Source organism: Colletotrichum fructicola, assembly GCF_000319635.2.
Source record: "Colletotrichum fructicola Nara gc5 chromosome Unknown KSG_Nara_v1_contig01, whole genome shotgun sequence".
NCBI classification, from domain to species: Eukaryota; Fungi; Ascomycota; class Sordariomycetes; order Glomerellales; family Glomerellaceae; genus Colletotrichum; species Colletotrichum fructicola.
Window position 1 is genome coordinate 198,199 of NW_027094051.1, and position 20,399 is coordinate 218,597.

Sequence of the window (20,399 nt, forward strand, 5' to 3'; positions counted from 1 at the left end):
CAAAACCAAATTCTATTATCAATGATTGGTAGAATGTTTATTTGAATTGGCTGGGTGCCGCGGCACCTCAGAAAGAAAGGAAACAAAAGGTTGGTTTCTCGTCGGCAAAGCCTGGACAACAACTAGAACGGCTTCGAAGCTCTGCAAAGATTACCGTCCTCGCTCTCTAACCACTCCTCGCTCCCAACACATTGCGGGCACCACAAAAGCCCCTCAGGATCGTACTTCTCCTTGATACTACGAAGTCGTCCATAATTGGGTCCGAAGAAAGACCATTGCCAACCAGGCTCAATTGCGTTTGCCTATGAAAGTAGAAAACAAGCATTAGCAACTGACTTTGCGGGCAGCTTCAAGAGGAGTAAACTCAAAGGATGACGAAAGAAATGATCAGACAATAGGACATAAATGAGGACAACTGACCTCGTTCAGATAGGTCCCCGTTTCCGGATTCAGCTCTCGCAGAATGTTCAACTTGTTGTATGTCATCTCGTTGACCAGCGTAGACACAGTGGTGTTTGGCGTGGAGTCCGTCCATGATTGGGAAGTGATGAGATGAACCACAGAATCGCGCCACGCAGGATTCAGCGCATTGTCGACGGGAACCTGACTGATCGTCATGGTTCCAGACATGGAAGGATTCGGGGTTCCGTTCTTCACATTGATGGTTAGCCTAAGAAGTCGGTGGACGCACGGGGACTCACTGTTGGCGCGATGGCCTGAGGACCAACTTGTTCCAAAACCTCGGCGAGTGATTCTTCGTTTTCGGTGACAGTCTTCCGACTGATGAGTCTTGCGGCAGTGATCCCAAACCCCCCAGCGTGATCGGGAATTTTGATGCCGGTAAGAAGGGCGTAGAAGGATGGGATTGGAACGACTTGAACAGAACCGCTCACAATACCGCTTGAGTTCGAAATCAGTTGTCGAATAGGAGTGACTGATTTCGCAACAGTGTCGTTTGACATATTCCAGGCAAAGAGTGAGCCGGACATGCCAACTGTCGCGCTAGAAGGGGGTCCCGCGATGGTGTAGTAACCCTTGATTCCTTGATCTTGAAGTGCAGGGAGCAAAGTGTGCAGCTTTGCGACGAACTTCCACCAACTCTTAGTTGATGTACCGTTGTTAGCGGACACATTGAGACCAAGCAATATCATGTCTGGCACAGGATACGCCTTGACTGTCATGTTGACGATGATGCCGAAGGTACCACCTCCGCCTCCACGAATCGCCCAGTAAATGTCCTCATTCTGGCACGCGTTGACTGTGACCAGATCACCGTTGGGGGTAACGACTGAGGCTTCGAGAATGCTGTCTGCGCCCATGCCATATTCTCCAGTCAGGTGGCCATGCCCTCCTCCGGTAGCCCACCCGACAACACCGACGTCCTAAACGGCACATGTTAGCCAAAAGTCTGTAGGACTTTCTAGAAAGTATTCGTACCATGTTCGTGCCGCCTACGGCCACTACGTTGTGCTTCTGCGCAAAATCGTAAAGTTCGCCGTCTTGGACACCGGCTCCAATGGTGATGGCCATTTGGCTACCTTTCCACGTAGAGTTTGCGGGGCAGGAGAGAGACTTGAATTGCTCATGAAATTGAGTCTGCTTCATGTTGTGCGTCCATATCCTGTTGAGATTGTATGAGCAATGCTGTGCAGGTGAAGAATAGGCAGAAGGAGAGAACTTACGACAAGCTTCCGAATCCCAGGTTTCTATGCTCAAAAGTTAGCCAAGGATCTTCCATCGATCAATCAGCGCGTACCTGCCAGAGCCATTGTGCCCCGTGTTCTTGATAGCCAGCCTAAGGTTACGATCTTTCGCGAATGCAAGTGCCCTCTGAATGTCGCCAGAGTCAGTTGCATTGACGACATAAGGAGGCAGGAAACCCGAAGAGCAGCCTTTGATACCGGCATCAGGATCCCCGTTGATGCTGGTTCCGTTGGAGTAGATCGGTTCGCAACCTTTCAGGGAAGGCGAAGAGGGCACACTGGTTGGATCCGAGGAATGGAGCTCCCAGGTTGTCCAGTTGGAAAGAACTATATTGCAGGAGTCTTCGTTGTAGTTTGGCTCGGACTTGTAGCAGACGGAGGCGAGCGGAACGGTGCGAATGAGTTTGCCGGAGATGGTCTGATTGAAGGATTCCCACTCTGACAATGATGGCCAGCAAGTATCCGAAGAAGTCTGTATCCGGGTTAAAACGATTGTGTTGAGCACCATAGTCCATATCTGATGACAACGCCGAAAGTTGGTCTTCACTTACACACTTGCACGTATTAGCCAGAGTGCCGCCGGCTAGAGCAAAACTTGCCACGACAAATTTCACTGTAGACAACATGTTTCTAGTGACAAGAAGCGATAAAAATGAATGAATGTTGAGTGATGGCTACCTCAGACTAAGCCATGAAAACGAGAAGCCGTCAAAGATTTATACGAATTGACGAAGCGCTGCCTAGAAAACAATCTTGGACATGATCATGTCGCCTTGGTCCAATTAAAATGGCTGAATTGGCCCATTTGGAAAGTGAGGAACTGAATGCCGTCATCCATCATAGCGAGATCAAAGAGGCTATAGTCGAAGAGTCCATACATACAGCATCCTGGCTTGAAAGCGTATTCTAAGCGCGCTGTACGAGCTAATACGCTCGATATAGGCACCAATGATTACTGCTTATATGCGGGTACCCGAGAGTCGGCATCTTCTCAATGCCCCAGTCATCCTAGAATAAGTGGCTATGACAGGGTCCATTGGCACGGATGTGGTATCGTTGGATAGGATGGGGTCGGAAGGACTGATTTAGGAGTCAGGCGTGAACCGCGCCACTGGAAATGAGCTAGCTGTGAAATTGGCATTGTGCCATCTCCCAGAGACTAGGATCTACGTCCCCCATAGCGGACCGCCGATGTCCCCTTGTTCGAAATATTTAAGCTCCATCTGTCTGGGCGCTCGCATAGAATCCGCGGATTTCTCGTTCAGATCCCACAGCTGGAGCGCCATCGACGACCGCTCATTCACCGTCCTCGTCCATCCCGAAAACAACCGCTCCAACCATACCAGTGGCGTCTATGCACCAAACCTTCCACAATGAGCTCATCAGAAGGCACTGTTAAACATAGACGGCCTCACAAAAAGTCCCGATTGGGTTGTCGAGAGTGCAAGAGGAGGAAAATTAAGTGCGATGAAGCTAGGCCGAGCTGTCTTAACTGTGTACGCAGGGAGGTCGACTGCAGTTTTCGATTGGAACGATATGAAGGAGATGGTGCATCGAAGTGCATGAATTGTCGTTTTGGAACAGACGTCTTATCTCAAACAAACACCACGCGCACAACTGGCCCAGGTCTCTCGAACTCGACTCAGACTGATGGTATTTCGTCCACCCTACTGAGCGTACTGGCCGAGCAGTCCAAACAACTGGAAATCATATCCCAGCGATTAGCAATGATGGAAAATTCCATGGCCCGGTCTGCTCAGCACGCATTCTCGCATCCCGTGCTGAGCTACGCTGATATGGAGCTGCTGCACCACTACCACACGATAACAGCCTCGACCTTGGCTCATGACGATAAGGGGAAACGCTTCTGGCTTGTCCGGCTGCCAGAGCTTGGTTTCCAATATCCACACCTTCTTCATCTCATGCTGGCGTTCGCTGCGCTGCACAAAGTTCGCCTCCATCCTTTACAGCAAGATCTCTTAGCCCAAGCCGAACGACACCATGTTCTTGGGATCCAAGGTTCTACTATGCTTCTTCAAGACATCAACGATAGCAACTACGAGGTTGTGCACACTTCGGCAATTTTGATCGGTCTGATTAATCTAGCTTTGGGTCCAAGGCCAGGAGAATACATCGCATTCAGCGACCAAGCTGGATCTGACTTTCTCGGGCTCTTACGAGGGGTGCAGTCGATCAGGTTCCACAACGAAGGTAGCGAAAGCACAAAGGCGCCCTCAGAAGCCGCAATAAACGTCTCAGTATCACGAGAATCTCCAGAATACGGAGCCGAAGCTGGGTACAAATCCCATTTTCAGATGCTCCGTCGCCGAGCTCAACAGATATCCGACTTTGGGGCCAGGGCGGCTTACAACGTCGCGTTGGATGATTTGGAAGTGTTGTTTATTGTGATGGAACCGTCTGCTTTCGAAAACGAGAGTAATTCTCTGTTACCTGATGCTGCACATCACGCTAGCCCTCTCGGCTGGCTATACCGAATTCCGGAGCGTTTTCTAGACCAGGTTCGGAAGAGAGAATCTCTTTCATTGGCAATTCTAGCTTGTTTTGCAGTTGTGCTGAAGGAGTTGGAGCATGGATGGCCTGCTGATGGCTGGGCAGATCATATTATGGCTGGGGTTTGCGAACGCACAGAGCCAGAAGCCCAGGATCTTCTACAGTGGCCAGTGTCACGCCTGGGAGACAGTCTTCCTTGATCGAACTCTTTGTCAAGAACATTTAAAAAAAAAAGAAAGAAAAAAACCAGCAATACAGATTTCTGAGCCAATTCATTCGCAGCCGTGCTTCGGAACTTTTCGCCCTTTTCCAGGTGACGTGGCTGAGTAGAACAACATCGTAAAGAATACGAAGGCGTTAGCGCTTGGGAGTATTTTCGTATTCTATCCGAAAAATAACAGACTCTGCCACTGACGGACTGCCTATTCTGGACATCCGTTGCTCGACCAGACCCAATGGTTCATCGGCAACATTAGATTTTATGCAAATGCGCCGAATTCCCTTCAATGCTATTGTCACATAATTCTATTCATAGGATGGAGCTGTGCGTCGCGCTCCGTAGTCGAAATTCGTCTGCGTAGATTACTCCGCGATTATTCCGTACTCCGAATCCATCACTTACTCTCCGAGTGCGGAGAAACAAAGGATCTTGAACCCCGTTACCGGTTATCGGAGTGATCTTACTCCGATGAACAACTTCGTCGGAGTTCCCAAATACCCCTCCGTTGGCCGAACACCTTGGGACTTTCTCACACGGACGAACTGCACGATTTTATCGTGTCATTGAACGAATAATATGACGCCCCGGCTGGCGGCATGTGACCCGTGTCGAACGGCGAAACTGGCTTGCGGCCATGAGCGGCCCGTTTGCGCCCGATGCGTCAAAAACAAACGAGAAGATGTCTGTGTCTATCGCGCGACGCCTTTCAAAAGGAAGCGAACCGAGACACTTTCGCCATCATTCTTATCTTCAAAGACGGCTCGGTATGTACTGGGTTGTGTCATTTGGTCAACAGTCGCTAAAAGTCCACTGAAAGCTACCAACCACTAGAGGATTCGCCTGTATCATCAACTCCGACCCGTCCCTTGAACCCGAACCCTGGATTTCTAGGGGCGTCTAGTCACATTTCCATCTTCAGTCACCTGATACAGGATGCGAACGACAGCCCAGAAAGAACTGCAACCAGCAGTGTAATGTCTAGGCCAGAAGCTGCGCCTAATACCATCTATTTGGACGAGGAACCAATTGTTAAAAACACATTGGACTTGATGAGACATGTCTTCCAAAGTTTTCCGTTGAATGCTATGCAAGATTTGATTAGATTCTGGCGTGCTACAGGCGCCAATCTAGCTCTTGCTGAACCTTTCGTGGATGAATGCTCCCGAGCCCTGGGCACCATCCTGGAAGGAGAGACCGACAAAGATGACTGGTGGCATCATTCACTCACTCATTTATTACTTCGAAATTCGAGGCAGACACTTGGAACTAATCCAGGGTGCTCCATTTCAGACTTCACAGCTCAGTTCGTAGGCCAGAACCTGCGATGGGAAACAGTGGGGATTTTCTTCACAGCTGTGATCCGAGCTACAATGGAGGTGCCCTTCTTCCCATCTTTGTACAAATCAGATGTGCGAAGGCAACAGCTTGTTGGGCTAGCAATCAAGGTTTCGGATGCCTTGGCAGAGATATGCATATCTCTAGACTGCCTGAATGACCTCCAGCTCATTGCACAGTATGAAAACTTCATCGCTCATTCATACGTTCTTGGGATTCAGTGTAAGTATAATGGGATGGGAACCGCCATAGGAACGGAACTGATGCATCTCGCAGCTTACTCGGCGTGGAGAAGGCTTGGGGACGTCATTGCATCAATTACTGCGCTTGGTTATCACCAAAAGCCGTCAGGACCAGTTTCAGCACCCTTGTTCCTGGTTGAGCTCCGGAAAACCGCTTTCGCCCGCATTTACTCGGCCGATAAGAACTTTTCAATCTTTCTTGGTCGTTCTCCAAGGCTGAGCAAAAGATTTTGTCATCTCCAAGTTCCTCAAGGGCGACTGATTCTTGACTCGGAGGAGTCAGATCAACCAGCGTCTGACAAGACGGAAGATTGGACACAAGATGCACAAGCTTGCTACAGAGCAGACACCCGTTGGTCCGCACAATGCGCCTCCCTCAAAGAGGATATTCTAGCTATGTTGTTTGGCGATTGTCGAGAAATATGCATGGAAAAAATAAAGTAAGCGTAGTTCTTCAATACAGACTGCATCTTTCAGCACTATCATGGCTAACCACAAACAGGTTGATACGAGAGCGTGCTCAACGTCAATGGATGCTGTTACCCCCTTCTCTTCGGCTGGAAGGGAGCATGAAACGATCAGACAGAACTCCATTTGAACGCGATTTTCTCATAAGCGCACGTCTCAATTACCTTCACATCCTGTTTCTTACGCAACTTGTCTGTCTCAAGTCCCCACCAGAACCGGACAAGACCATCGTGGAACTCGCTCAAGAGATTCTGTCTTTAGTCGTAGAAGCAGTCGTGCTTAGGGATCAGGCCGTCTCTTCCGGAACAAGTACAGTATGGAAGGTAAGGTTTCGACTTTTGAATCACAAAGTTCAATCTAACTCTATTGAGGTTGCGCACTATGGACTTCCCGCTGTCGGTATAGCGTTACTAGCCATGCTGAAACAGCCAAGTCTCGTGACACAATTCAAGATCCCAAAGAACAGAACTTTACAAGATCTAGGGGTACTCGTTGCTGAGATTGAGATGGGAACTATAATTCGGCCTGGAGAGCCGAATTTTACGGTGCTCTCGGCAGCTGCGGATACCATTCAACGATTTCTCGACCGCATACAAATGGAGGACTCGCAAAGTGAATACATCAGTTCGCGGAAGGAAACTAATCCTTCCAATGATTCTGAGCCATGGGACTTCGGATTGAGCCTGGATCCTTGGAATTTTGAACTTGGATTTTGGGAGAGTCTCGCAGAGCATCCTTCTTTGTACAACAGCGGGGATCAGACTTGATGTCTTCAAGCCGCCATAGGTAAACAAGACCGTGACGCTATCAGCCCTTGAGGTCAAGTCTCAGTACCTAGTGATATTATTCTGTTATTTGAAGTAGATATGATACCGAGAGAAAGATTCGAGGAGTGTCAGCTCCGGAACCGTTCTTTCGATCCCTTGAGACGAGAAATTTACTTTCTGACCGGTGCGGGTCTCTGTCATTCGGACACTTCCCCGCCGCTCTCAGCTTCTGCCCATGGGGAAGATCGATTTCGCCTCGTCCTCTTTCACTGCCCCCCTGTCTCGCCATCAACGGCAATATGCCTCAATCCGTCTCTTGTACCCGAGCTCTTGTGACTTGGGGTCCGCCGAGAGTCAGCATCGCGCGGGGCGAGGAGGTCGTATTTATCGGCTTCTTACCCTTATCGTAGGTACTCCCTGCCTCCCTCATTCGAGGACACCATGCCGAGGGACTGTTACAACCAGTACTGTTTCCTGTAGTCCAATCAATAGAGACATGATAAAAACGGCGGTGAGCGCTGTTGCAATGATTGACAACCGCGAGTGGATAGTTTCATTTAATCGAGGCAGGGTTGAGCACGGAGCAGTTGACGACCAGGGCTTCGGATGTCCGCGGCGGCTTCTGAACTTCCAGGCGTTATCCTTGTGTCTTGAGTTGAACTCACTGCGCGCGTTTGTGACCGATCTTCAGGGTCTTACTGTTTATGGTCGTCTTGAGACCACATGGGTCGGGAAAGTTAAACTTCAAGGGACCAGGGGTTCGGTCCGGAACTTGACAGAGCTAAACTTCAGATCACAAATCCGAAGCTATTGCGGCGTGCCAAGACAAGAGGGACCCAATTTGAGCAACTGTGGCATGGCAAAGAAGAAAAACGGGTTTCCAAACTTCATTCGCCACTTCACTTCTGGAACGATCGTCGTCACCGAAACCCTTCTTGTTGCCATCTTTAGCCCACAAAATCGGTCGGCTATCAACACTATGTTCGGGAACTTGTCAAAGCTCTAGTCAAAGCACGATGCCACTTCGCTAAGTGGGCTGCCCTCGTTTCAAGCCCAGCCCAGACCACTGGGACACAAGGGAAGAGCTGTAGAATAAATGCAGAAATGCCCATCTCATTTCCGCATCTCACGTTCCGGGCCAGGCGAAAGACAGGCTGTTTAAAGTTCACGACTAGTAATAGAGTTCGTAGCTGTATGCGCCTCGCCTGCAACATACGACACGTACTTGGCTGGAGTCACATTAAAAGACAAGGTTCCCTAGATTTACTGTGCTCTCGACAGTACTCATTCTTGATGCGTCTTATATGTAGGTTGATGGGACATTGTGAACATTCATCTCTTGTCTTCGGTCTCGGTTGTCATTTTCTCCCCAACGTTGCCGGCAATCTGCCCAAAGAAAAGAGCGAGACCGAGCGAAATCATGTTCGCAACTCTTCGAACCGAAGATCGAGATGGGGAGGTGGTCTGCATATCGAGCACAAATCAACCGCCAGCTCCGGGTCAGAATCCAAGTCACTTTGCATGTGATGGGTGCCGGGCTAAGAAGGCAAGTGATGCGCGTGGAAGATAAGGACTTGAAAGAGTAACGCTGACCAGTTCTCTCTAGTTGAAATGCACTGGCCATAGATTTGGTTGCCAACGTTGCAGAGATCGCAATCTCGTATGCAACTACACCAACGCGTCTCAACCCAAGCGGCGCAAGACAGGGAGAATTTCGACTGCTCAAAGGGTTTCTTCATTTGGAGCCCCAACACCGTCAAGCTCGGAAGACTTAATGATTCTACCCCGCACACCTTTGGAAGACGCCAAAGTTTCTATATCAAGCCAACTCCTGGATCAGAACGTAACGAAGGAAGCAAGGCATAACATTGCGCCTATAATTTCTCGACTGCCCACGAACAGGGATACCCACGGCCCAAGCATAACAACTCACTTGTCGACAGACTCAAGCGACTCATCCAACACTTTGCCCACGGACCAAGCCGTATCTGTGCCCCCGGAGTTCCCTGATTTAGCTTTGCCGGAGTATATCGAGTCAAGCTTTCAGGAATTTGATATGGACGAACTACTCGAAGCCGATCTTGCCTTATCAGAGCATGATGAGAGAGAACTCACACTGGACAGTGTCTTCGCGCCCAGTTCATCATCAGAGAACCAATCTACTTCTCGAGAGAGTAGCTTTGCAAACACAAGCGCAACTTCAGGTGAGTTTCAATGCTTCATCAGGGGGTGCAAAGACTAATAACACCAAGGAGACGCTGAATGGGACGCAATACAACAAAATAAGAGGAAGCGGATGGAGGAATCTCTACCATCCCCGAAAAGACCCACGACAAATATGTCATCTAGCGGGCGATCTTCAACTCCTTTCTCATCAAAGATTGACCCAAAAATGGAGATTCGCCAACCACGAGAAACTTCAACGGTCAGAGACAGAACACGAACTCATCAAGCGTCTCCATGCCGCTGCATGGGAGTCACTTTGGGTCACCTCGAGAAGGTTCAAGGTCATACCAAACTCAACAGTCTTTGCTCAGCAGAGAGATCACTCAACTCTCTCAAGAAGTCGATATCACAATGTCACGCCCTGCTGCAATGCAGTTCATGCCGCAACCCTTCTAGAGTCATGACTTTCTTAATACTCTTGATTGAGAAGATGATTGGTATGTTGGAAGACATAGCATCTGTATGGGAAACGAGCTTCATGTCTTCCTCATCCGAGCGGGACTCATCGCAACTGGACATGCATGGACACGCGCATCGCTGGTTACCAATTCATATCGGGCAGTTTCAGATTGACTCTGTCCAGGAACGATTTGAAGTTTTTGGATTCCTGATTCTACTTCAAGCAAGGCATTTGACCGTTTTCTTAGAGGGACTGGTATCGCATGCTGCAAGGGAGAACTGGGAGTCTCACCAGAATGCCTTACGACCAGTTGGGCTGAGAATTCGAGACTTACAAGAAACGCTGGGGGCTATGACATCTGGATCAGGACGATAGTATTATTGAGACACGAATAACGAATACACGAGCACTTCTCCGCTGAGAACAAGACTACCCACTCACACCTCGCCGTCGAGCGTGACGATTAGGGCGCACATGGGACTGGACATCATGAAGCGAATTGTCGGTTGTGGCCCCCATCTGCTCCAGTATCCGATGTGGAGACCGTTGCAACGCTAATCAAGTCCCTGGTCCCGAGTCCATGTAACACCTTGAACTTTATTCTATCCTCCCCTCAGGTTCAGGCTTCAGTGCAAAGCATACGTAACGAAATAATGCGCCTCTTCCCAACCCCTTACCCGCTTCCCTCGAGCAGAATACCGTAGTTGAGCCGCGAGTCAACACGTGCAACAGAAGTTGGGATGAGTCCGTGTATGGGACAGCCCGTAAAGAGGGCGAGAACGGTGCCCTGATTTTAGAGTTCTAAATGGAAAGTCTATTAGGGGGTGTCTCCCGGCCCGACCCCTTGCAACGGTCAAAGCTTGGCGAAAACGAAGCCGGTGGCGCACACGTAGTCGTGGCACTCGGAGAGAATTGCGTGACGGATACCACTGTGTCAAGGCGGACAGATCCGGTTTTATCTGAGTCGTTTCTACCGACGCAGGAAAAGGCAACATTGTCGAAATTGGAAAGAGGGGCTTTCGATCCTCAACCGCCTTCGCATTGAAAACTTGCCGATATATCCACTAGACGCGGTCTCAGCACCATTTCGCGGCCTCTAAGTTAAAACCGAAGCATGGCCTGATACTTTCTTCGCGCCCGCACTTGCACCGGTGGGATGCAACAACGGCTTCTCCACTAAATAGTCAATCTGGAGTATCCCCTATTCCCCCGCGGGACGTCCATTTTGATCACAATGTACTGCCCGTAAATACACCTCGCTGTCACTCGGAGGCCGCCAGAACCTTATCCCAGGCGGAGCTGACCGCTTGCCCACGTGGCTATATTGAGTCGGATGGTGTCCGCGAATACTGCATGACATTGTCGGCGTTTTCTTAACTAGGAAGTCAACCGATGCTGAACACAGAACGGTGAAAGAAAGAACTCTGGACTCAGTTCCTCATAACGTCCTTGGTAGCAATGAGATAATCAGGAAGGAGACAATCGTGATTGCTTCGTGGAATGACTGCACAGTAGATAATTGTCGTTGAAAAGAAAATTTCTACCCCAAACTAGCCCAAGAGTTGGGGCAAACCCGGATGACAACCTTCTCATGGTGTGGTACAAACATCAAATAAACAGTAGATCATCCCATGTAGTGGGCAGAGTAAACGTGGGATATTCGTGTACAATTGAGTTTGAACTAGAAAGGCTTTTAGAAACCTTTGATATTGGAATCTATCTACTAAGGTCGGGCAGCAAACGTTTTTTGAACTCAATCGTCGCCACCGGGTTTGGCAAATATTGAGTCTCAACGCGCAAGCTTTCAGGCCTACCTTGACCTTCCGCAAAGCGCATGTCGTAATTCATGAGCAAATGCGCCATTATGGCTTTTATCTCTTGTGCAGCAAAGAAGCGTCCTGGACACGCGTGCCGCCCATACCCGAAGCTCAGCGATGCCGGGTTTGACGCCACGTACTGTGCTCGACCATCCAGCTCTGGCTGCTTCTCTCTCAAGCTGCTGAAGCGGAATGCGTCAAATGTTTCGGGGTCAGGATAAACAGACTCATCCATGGTTATTGCCTGTGTTGGAATCCCGATGGTTGTATGAGCGGGAATAGTGAAACCAGACGATAGCTTGAACGGCCGATGCACTACACGTTCGAAGGTGACTGCAATTCCATTAGTCGGAAAGTCATGAAAATGAGGAGCGCTGGTCTTACTTAGAAGCAGAGGGTTGAATCGTTGACTCTCTTTCATGAAGCTGTCCATCTTGTTCATTTTTAAGAAACCGGACTTGTCGATAAACCCGTCCGATCCGGTGCAATTGATTACCTCCCGTCGCAACGGTTCAATTATCTCGGGTCGCTCGCATAAATCGTAGATGAGTTGTGCCGGCGCAGCAGCGCTTGTGTGTATCGCAGCGAAGCTGACCTTCAGAAGAATGCTTGCGAGGAACTTCAGGTCCTTTTCCTCGCCTTTGGCTTGCTCGGCCATCCAGTAGAGTAAGTCCATTGCTTTCTCTCCGGTCCGCTTACGAGCTTCAAGTAGCGGGATAGCTGCAGCTTCGGCAGCAGCATAGTGATTCGCAATATTCTGAATCTCGGGGATGAATCGTGCTACAACTGGCTTCAAGAACTCGGGATACTTCTTTAGCTTTTGAGCTCCGATAAAACCGTCGATAGCGAACTGAATAGATGACTGGACCCATTCCTTATTATGCGACAATGTTGTTCCCCCAAACATGCAGCTGGAAACCCTCGCCACAATTTGGGTGAGGACCTCCACAACGGGGACGGGGGTCCATTCTATGCCAGTCAGATCTCAAGACAGGATGTCAAGTTTGTAAAACATACCATCGCAGGTAGGAAATGTGTCATTGAATGCGTCTACAATTTCTCTTTGAACAGCAGGCATAACATCCGCTATTGCTGTTTCAGCAAATGAGTGGTTGCTTGGCTGAGAGGCATACATACCAAGGTGATGGTTCAACTGTGCCTTGACAACACGAGGGTGGAGTGTAGATCGGCTTCCCATTGTCGTGTACTTGCCCTCAAACATCTGATATTTTTATTAGTTCTGGAGAACGCAGCCATTCGCCATTTTGTTAGATCTTACTTCGATGAAAGTAGCCACAAAGTCGATATGGTCAATTGGAGCAGTCTTGAGCTCTTCAAGATACTTGGTAGGTATCATCAAGCGCTCTCCAAGTGGGCTTGGTACATAGAAAAATCCATCCCCAGACTGTGAAGTATTAGAAGTCTGCTATGTAGAAGCAAGTACAGGCTGCATACAATCTTGTAACCCTGCTCGAGCATCTCTTTGGCATTTTCTCGAAATCGCTCCCTGTTTTGTTGTATGCTCTTTTTGTCATTTCCACCAACAACTAGAACGCCGGGAGCCAGAATTTGCTTCTCAGACTGAAAGTTGTGATAGAATATCATACTCAGGCCACCGATGACGATCAGTGATGCCAACGCCCATAACGGTGATCGAATGACATCAATGTGCACCAATGCTGGTAACAGCAAAGACTCCGTGTCGAACAAGGATCCCATACTGAGACTTCGGCTGAAGATAGCGATGCAATGGTGACGAGGACTCGGGAGGATGCGTGAATGGGGAGAAAGTTCCCTTCGAGGTGCAGGCAGCCGACTTTGACAGTTTGACAACTGAGCTTCATGAGACGAAGTTTGCCATTCAGAGTGCCTTAGTGTATCTTCGGCGATAGCCAGTTTAGCGGAATTTCACGGTTTCATTCCTAAAGCGCTGTTGACCGAGCGCACCATTTCCGTATTAGGCAACTCTCCGACGCACCGATTGATGATGATACATGAAGTTGAATAACTTTAACGGTGCTGCACACTGCATTATCGAAAAGTTTCTTCTCACACAAGGAAAAGAATACCACAAATCATCGTTATCATGGGAGAACCAATTCGCGACGAGCCACTCACCACCACTGTCACTCCGGCCAAGAGGTCGTTGGAGATCGACGACCCCTTTCAACCTTACAAGGTTGAGAGATTTGACGATGGGCTAAGATACGATACGCTCCAGGTCCATGCAGGCCACCGACCAGACCGAGAGACGCATGCTCGGGCGGTGCCGATTTACAACAGCGTGGTGAGTGGAGCTGTGTCAAATCTCAACGTGAAATTGCTGACAATCTTCTATCAAGTCCTTTATCTTCACCGACAGCGCCCATGCAAAGAGGGTGTGTGCTATGGAGGGAGCCGGCTACTTTTACAGCCGAATTTCCAACGTGAGAAGTCTCCGCGAGCAGATTGCTAGGTCCAATGGCTTACATATTCCGCTTTAGCCGACAGTCGCTGTTTTTGAAAAGAGAGCCGCGGCTCTTGAAGGTGGAACTGCTGCTGTTGCCACCGCATCCGGACAGGCCGCAATTTTCAACACCATTATCTGTCTTGCTGGAGCTGGTGATAATGTAGTCGCCTCAATCAACCTGTACGGAGGCACTTACAGTTTGTTCAAGACCCTTCTCCCTCGCCTTGGTATCTCAATCAGGTGGGCCAAAAAGGAAACTCGCGAAGAGTTTGAAAAGCACATCGACGACAAGACCAAGATGCTATTTGTCGAGACAATCGGAAACCCTCGTTGCAGCATTCCCGACCTGAAAGAGCTAGGAGAGCTTGCACATGAAAATAACGTACCGTTCGTTGTGAGTAGCTTACCCAGACTTGATGATGTGACCTTCATAACTGACCCCCCGTTCAGGTGGACAACACCTTTGGTGCTTGCGGAATCTGGTGCAAGCCTATCGACTTCGGGGCAGACATTATTTTGCATTCAGCCACCAAGTGGATGGGTGGACACGGCACAACGGTTGGAGGTGTCATCATCGACTGTGGCACTTTCGACTGGGGCAAAGCCGGTGAAAGGTTCCCACGAATGATCAAGAAGGAAGGCCCTATGAGCTTCTCCTACTGGAAAGCTTTTGGAAATATCACGTTCGCCATGGCCATGAGAATCGATATCCTGATGGAAGTCGGATCCACTTTGGCTCCTGCATCAGCTCAACAACTCCTCATTGGAATGGAGACGCTCAGTTTGAGGTGCGAGAAACACGCAAAGAACACAATTGAGATTGCTCGCTTCTTGGAAGCACACCCTAGAGTTGCTTGGGTCAACTATCCTGGTAAGTACACAATGTCAACGACGGCAGCAAACGCCACAGTCTTGAAGTTCTGGCCAATCTAACCACGCTTGTAGGCCTCGAGAAGAATCAATATTACGAGAATGCGCAAAAGTACTTGAAGAACGGGTACGGAGGCGTTCTCGCGTTTGGTCCGAAGGGTGGAGACGTCGCCAGCAAGATGCTAATGAACTACGTGAGAGTCATCTCACATCAAACAAAGTGAGCCTCGAAGCATCGGACTATTTGATACAAATGCTTACATTCTGGCCAGTGTGGGAGATTCGAAGACGCTAGCCACTCATCCCTGGAACTCCACCCATGTTATCATGCCCGAAAAGGACAGACGTGAAGCCGGAATTACACCCGTGAGTGCCTAGTTCTGACTGTGAAGAAGACTTGCTAACTCCGTCGCGCATAGGCTTTCATCCGTTTCTCGGTTGGAACTGAGGATGTGAGAGACATCATTGAGGATCTTGACCAAGCTCTAGCGAAATTGCCTGATGACATTGTCAATGCTCATGATGAAAAGCTGGAGGCCAAATTGACTTCCAATGGAGACCATCCGACAGTTATTGAAGCGGCTGTGTGCGAGAAGGTTGACTTCACTGATGCGGATGTGTCACTGTCCAAACAGAACGTCCCGATGGGTCGTCAAACTGATGTCGGGAACTGGTAGGCTCGCAAGGATTGAGAGAAACGTTTAATCGGAAGCATAGGAATCCAGCATAGCCCATTTACGATCTGTAGCTACAGGAACTGTCGTTTTTATGAATAAAAAGAGTCATACAATCAACAAATGCGTCAAGGAACACGCGGAGGGACTCTCTGTGTGTCACTACTGCTGGAGCTAAGGTGCGCAATTCAAATGTTTCGGGTAATCTATTATGCTTCGTAGACTGCTCCATCAAGCATCAAGCAACTCGCTTGTAAAGTGAAGCCCGATTCAATTACAGCGGCACAATTGTGAACGGAAAACTAAGCTTGGGATAACAGGAGTAGTTACGAGTGATGCCTAATATCAGAAGTATAGAAATGGTAGGCCGACTTGTAAAGACCCAATGTCAAATTCATTCCTAGGAGATATGAGGGGAACTGCCTTATCTTGAATGGCCGATGCATGCAACTGAGATGAAATCCAAGTATTCATAGATGAAGCCGAAACCCTTCAACGCTAAGATTCAATTTGATGAAATGCTGTGCATACTATGGAATCGCTAGAAATGCGTCTATCTCAAAATCATGCTGACCGTTGACGTTGCATCAAACAGAATGGTATCTCGGAGTCGTCTCGCTCCATGCCTCATTACCACTCATTTGGTATTCCAAACCCTTCATGAATGACTGCAAATCCTTGCTGCAGGGCTGCAGACTCCGTCTTCTTTCTACGAGCTCTTCATGAACTAACTCCCACTCACGGCACATGGTCCACAACACCCTCTTCGATGCTTTGTAGTCCAAGCTGGTCTCGGAAGATAGGACCGACACAGAAGAGCAAAGAGCCGAGCCTTCTTGGTGACCTGTCTGAGATGCCTTAAGTTCCTTCTCCCAGCTGTAGATGTCGTTAACAACAAAAATGTGCTTAGAGCAGTTCATCTCGATATCATGGACCGTATTGAGCTCCTCTGCAGTGAGGTCTAGCTTCATACTGAAACGCATCAATGCGGACAACAGCCTTCAATCTATTAGCCGCGGATAGAGAGAAAAGATCTTGAGTGGGGATGACCAACGCTTTGCCCACATCTCTTTCCCGGTACCTGAGATACTCTCCCAACTCCTGGATGGACAGACGAGATTTATCTGTCTGAGCTCGCATGAAAGTAAAGACTGGTTCCAAGATCTCTTCGGCTAGAGCTTTATCGCAGGATCGCATGTCGTTCCATAGGTCGTATGTGATCCACTCCACGGGAACGTTGCGGTCTGGTTGCGTGTCGCCTCTTGACAAGAGGATCAGCCGTTCGTTATACGCCGATCCATCTTCCAGTGACATGTCCTCAAGCAGATCTTGGATACGTTAGCTTGTCACCATCCACTTGCAATGGATACACGAGAAAGATCGAGTATCCCACGCCAGGTAGTGATACTTACCATCGATCAAGAATAGCAAGGTCAGCAGCCGGCAAGCAAAGCCTATTCTGTCGTCAAGGGCAACAGGATAGTAGAAGCAGGTTACTCGAGAGAAGCCTGCAGCGATGAACTTCTTGCGCGCTTTGTCGTTCTCGAAAGGCCAGTGCTCTAAGAAGAAACCATTTACTTCGGCAGAGATCTGGGGCTCCAGTCGATGAATCTTGGCGGAAAATCGAGATACTGAATTTGAATTGGTCGGACTGTACTCTCTGCTAATCTTTTCATCCGAGGTCCATTGTAACTTCGGCGATGACGTCGTAAGAGGGAATATGAGGGAAGCGAGCGCATGAAGGGAGAACATTGGGACGATGCTCGATACGGCGGACTGTTCCCGCTGTCAAAGATATCAACTACTTCGTGATGTAGCCAAGATCAGGTTGAGCATCAGTCAAATTCGTTGACTGGTGGTGATTTAAGTTTGATTCTACTCAAGGTTTTACTTGAGACGAATTTCAACCTCTGGACCCGACTGCTCGGGAACCCCTGGTCCATCACTCATCTGATGGGGGAATGCTCCGGCAATGTCAAACTCGGAACCTCCCAAAAAGGGAAGTCGCCGCGTCAAGCAAACCATAAGAATCTCATGACAATGGCCAACGGCTACAAGAATAGCAGAACAATGATTAGAATAAGGGGAAGATAAGGAGAATGAGTTCGCAAACTGTCGATCCCAGCAAGTCAAAAGGCGGTCTGTAGCTTCTTGACATCATTGACATAGCAGCGGAAAAACTGAATAACAGTGAATTAAACCAACAGAGAAAATATGAAACCTGCATCTCCTATAATTATGAAATCTTGTCAAATAATACGTAGATTAATCGTTATTCGCGGGAAATGTTCAGGAAAATGATCTCCACCCTCACTGGCCTGTGACTATGCTAAAGCTTCGGTCTGAAGTCTGTCGCAGCTTGCTGTGACCTAGTCTCTTGCAAGTTCTTCTCGCCAAACCATGACGTCCGACAGTCAGATATGGGCCCTTCCAACTCTGTATATCTTTCTCCCAAAGTTAGGATTGTTCTCCCGTTCCAACGACCGGCGGAGCTCTCCCACGAAGCAGTGTCTTGCCCATATCCCTGTACCTTCTTTGACTCCGTTGCAAGTGCCGAATACGCAACTGCAACTCCTACGAAATGGGCTGAACTGACCGGAAGGCCAGCAGCTATGATTGGTGCGGCCAAGTCCGCTGGAAGTAGCTTAGTGATTGTTGCGGCAGGTGCAACCGTATTGATAGTGATCCCACTATCTCGCAGCGTAGAGCGCATGGCGCGCATAAAATTGGCCAACTACATTCATCAGTCAGATTCCTTCAAAGCCCCAGATAGCACTATTCTTACCGCTGCTTTTGTGCCACTGTACACCGGTAGTGATTGCTCAGCCAAGTATGCAGTCGCGCTCGACGTCAGAACGATGCTTCCTTTCGTCTGATTGGATCTCATGTTATGCAGTGCCAGCTTGACAAAGTTCAAAGTTCCACGGAGGTTTACGTCAATAACATCATAGTTCGGTTCGAGCAAGTTGCCCTGGGCGTCGAAAGAGTCGGTGAGGTATGTACCATCTTCACTCTGCCCGGCATTTGCAACAGCGATGTGAATGACACCAACATCGGCAAACGCATCGCGCAGATCAGACCACTGGCTGATATCGCACTTGCGGAAACGAATTGTAGACGGCAACGTCTCCTCGGGCTCTGAGATGTCAAGGATAACAACATCGGCACCCTTGGCCGCCAGGACTTTGGCCGTGGCCAACCCGATCCCAGATGCCCCTCCTTTAACAAACAAGTCAGGAAAGCTGCAGGCTCATACAACGTTCTGTGATTGCTTACCTGTGATAATGGCCTTTCTGCCGCTCTGCAGCGGAATATCCTCTTCCTTGATTGATAAGGTAGCCATTGTGGAGTAAGTGTGGACAGGGGCGTCTGCTGGTCTCGGTATCCCGGTCATTCCTCACGATGTGGGCACTGACAGAGACTTATTTGACGGTCGCTACGTCGTGCGGATGTCTTTTTCCGTGATCGGCGTCTGCCCTGCCAGTTTTGCTTCCGAGTTTGCATGTCGTGTAACCAAACACCGAACCGATCGGCCGGCTGGCGCCGGAGCCAAACATCTGCACGGAGCGCTAGGGACACGGAGTATTACCGTTTTGGGATAAAGTATCATCCGTCCTTTGTTCCTCTTACCAGCAGGGTCTGTTTGCCTGAACTCCGAGTCTAGAGGTCATTTGGTCGGAGACGGAAACCCTGGGACAGCCAATCAAGAAGTTGCTATTACTTTTGCGGCGAGCCTAAACACCGGCCTACTTCTCATGCCAGCAAGATCCAGCATGCTATGGCCTTGGAAGCATCGTTGTGAATTTTGAAACATTTCGTGAACGACCCAACCCATCTGATGATGGAAATTTTGAACTATTCAGTGCCCACGACGTTGTTGTGGGCATTTGCCTTCGTACGTGTTGATCTCGACAGAAGCCTTGGTGGTAGCTATCTTTACTTACGCCGCCAGATATGCGCTAGTTTCACTCTGCTGAAGTGGAGGAGTATTCAGCGGCATCCTTTGGCTCGATTCCCAGGACCCTTCACAGCAAAGTTCAGCAATGTAAGTTGGAGATTTGTGTTGGCGTGTTCGTGAAGATACCCAGCTGACAAGATTTGTCTTGGAGTTCTCTCACTGTCGTAGATTTCTAGGTGGACGGCAGCCATATGAAATGCTGAAGCTACATCAAAAATACGGTATGCTTCCTAGATATGATGGACTGCGAACTGACAGTGGCTGATGATACAACACGAACCAGGCCCTGTTGTGAGAGTTGCGCCCAATGAACTGTCATTCAACACAGCTCAGTCCTGGAAAGACATCTATGACAAAAGGAAAGGCCATAGCCCGTTCATCAAGAGCGACTTTTATGACGGCGGGAATTTCGCTGCTGAAGCACACTCCATAGTCAGTGTGCGAGACCCTGACGAACATGCACAGATGCGTCGATATCTCCGCGACGCCTTTTCGGATCGTTCACTCAGGGAGCAAGAGTACCTCATTAGCCAAGTGATCGATCACTTTATCGACCGTATCGGAGAGGAGGGAGGCAAGCCTGACGGTATTGATATCGTCATGTGGTTCAACTTGACAACATTCGATATTATCGGTAGTCTTGCTTTCGGTCAATCTTTCGGCGGAGTCTCTTCAGGTTTGTTGGCCCTAAACTTCGATCACTTCATTTGACGTAAACGCTGACCTTCCTCGCCCCTAATTGTAGGACAGGAGCATCCA

The 20,399-nt window shown here is 49.1% G+C and overlaps 6 protein-coding genes across 6 annotated transcripts; 3 read left to right on the forward strand and 3 right to left on the reverse strand.

Moving 5' to 3' along the window:
• Positions 1–122: 122 nt before the first annotated feature.
• Positions 123–2,329, reverse strand: CGGC5_v000058 (putative FAD-linked oxidoreductase; the record flags this gene model as incomplete). The annotated part of the gene is made up of 7 exons (XM_032023239.1): positions 123–302; positions 421–651; positions 702–1,382; positions 1,438–1,621; positions 1,683–1,706; positions 1,757–2,175; positions 2,255–2,329. The coding sequence occupies 7 exons, from the start codon at positions 2,327–2,329 to the stop codon at positions 123–125; spliced, it is 1,794 nt and encodes a 597-aa protein (XP_031879972.1).
• A 3,475-nt stretch (positions 2,330–5,804) lies between these two features.
• Positions 5,805–7,246, forward strand: CGGC5_v000059 (uncharacterized protein; the record flags this gene model as incomplete). Its single annotated transcript, XM_066150623.1, has 4 exons — positions 5,805–5,991; positions 6,046–6,451; positions 6,514–6,802; positions 6,851–7,246. 4 exons carry the CDS (start codon positions 5,805–5,807, stop codon positions 7,244–7,246), a joined length of 1,278 nt encoding a protein of 425 aa, XP_066009612.1.
• Positions 7,247–11,588: 4,342 nt separating this feature from the next.
• On the reverse strand, positions 11,589–13,408 carry CGGC5_v000060 (Ent-kaurene oxidase; the record flags this gene model as incomplete). Its single annotated transcript, XM_032023241.1, has 6 exons — positions 11,589–12,022; positions 12,074–12,658; positions 12,707–12,775; positions 12,827–12,911; positions 12,969–13,094; positions 13,145–13,408. The coding sequence occupies 6 exons, from the start codon at positions 13,406–13,408 to the stop codon at positions 11,589–11,591; spliced, it is 1,563 nt and encodes a 520-aa protein (XP_031879970.1).
• A 367-nt stretch (positions 13,409–13,775) lies between these two features.
• cysD-2 (Homocysteine synthase) lies at positions 13,776–15,685 on the forward strand (the record flags this gene model as incomplete). The annotated part of the gene is made up of 7 exons (XM_032023242.1): positions 13,776–13,976; positions 14,032–14,115; positions 14,173–14,532; positions 14,589–15,009; positions 15,084–15,228; positions 15,281–15,374; positions 15,428–15,685. The coding sequence occupies 7 exons, from the start codon at positions 13,776–13,778 to the stop codon at positions 15,683–15,685; spliced, it is 1,563 nt and encodes a 520-aa protein (XP_031879973.1).
• A 627-nt stretch (positions 15,686–16,312) lies between these two features.
• On the reverse strand, positions 16,313–19,025 carry Ari1-0 (Aristolochene synthase; the record flags this gene model as incomplete). Its single annotated transcript, XM_066150624.1, has 7 exons — positions 16,313–16,371; positions 16,425–16,681; positions 16,737–17,010; positions 17,095–17,458; positions 18,279–18,416; positions 18,468–18,901; positions 18,959–19,025. The coding sequence occupies 7 exons, from the start codon at positions 19,023–19,025 to the stop codon at positions 16,313–16,315; spliced, it is 1,593 nt and encodes a 530-aa protein (XP_066009803.1).
• A 498-nt stretch (positions 19,026–19,523) lies between these two features.
• BOA3-3 (Cytochrome P450 monooxygenase BOA3) lies at positions 19,524–20,351 on the forward strand (the record flags this gene model as incomplete). The annotated part of the gene is made up of 4 exons (XM_066150625.1): positions 19,524–19,577; positions 19,635–19,727; positions 19,792–19,861; positions 19,924–20,351. 4 exons carry the CDS (start codon positions 19,524–19,526, stop codon positions 20,349–20,351), a joined length of 645 nt encoding a protein of 214 aa, XP_066009802.1.
• Between the last annotated feature and the right edge of the window lie 48 nt (positions 20,352–20,399).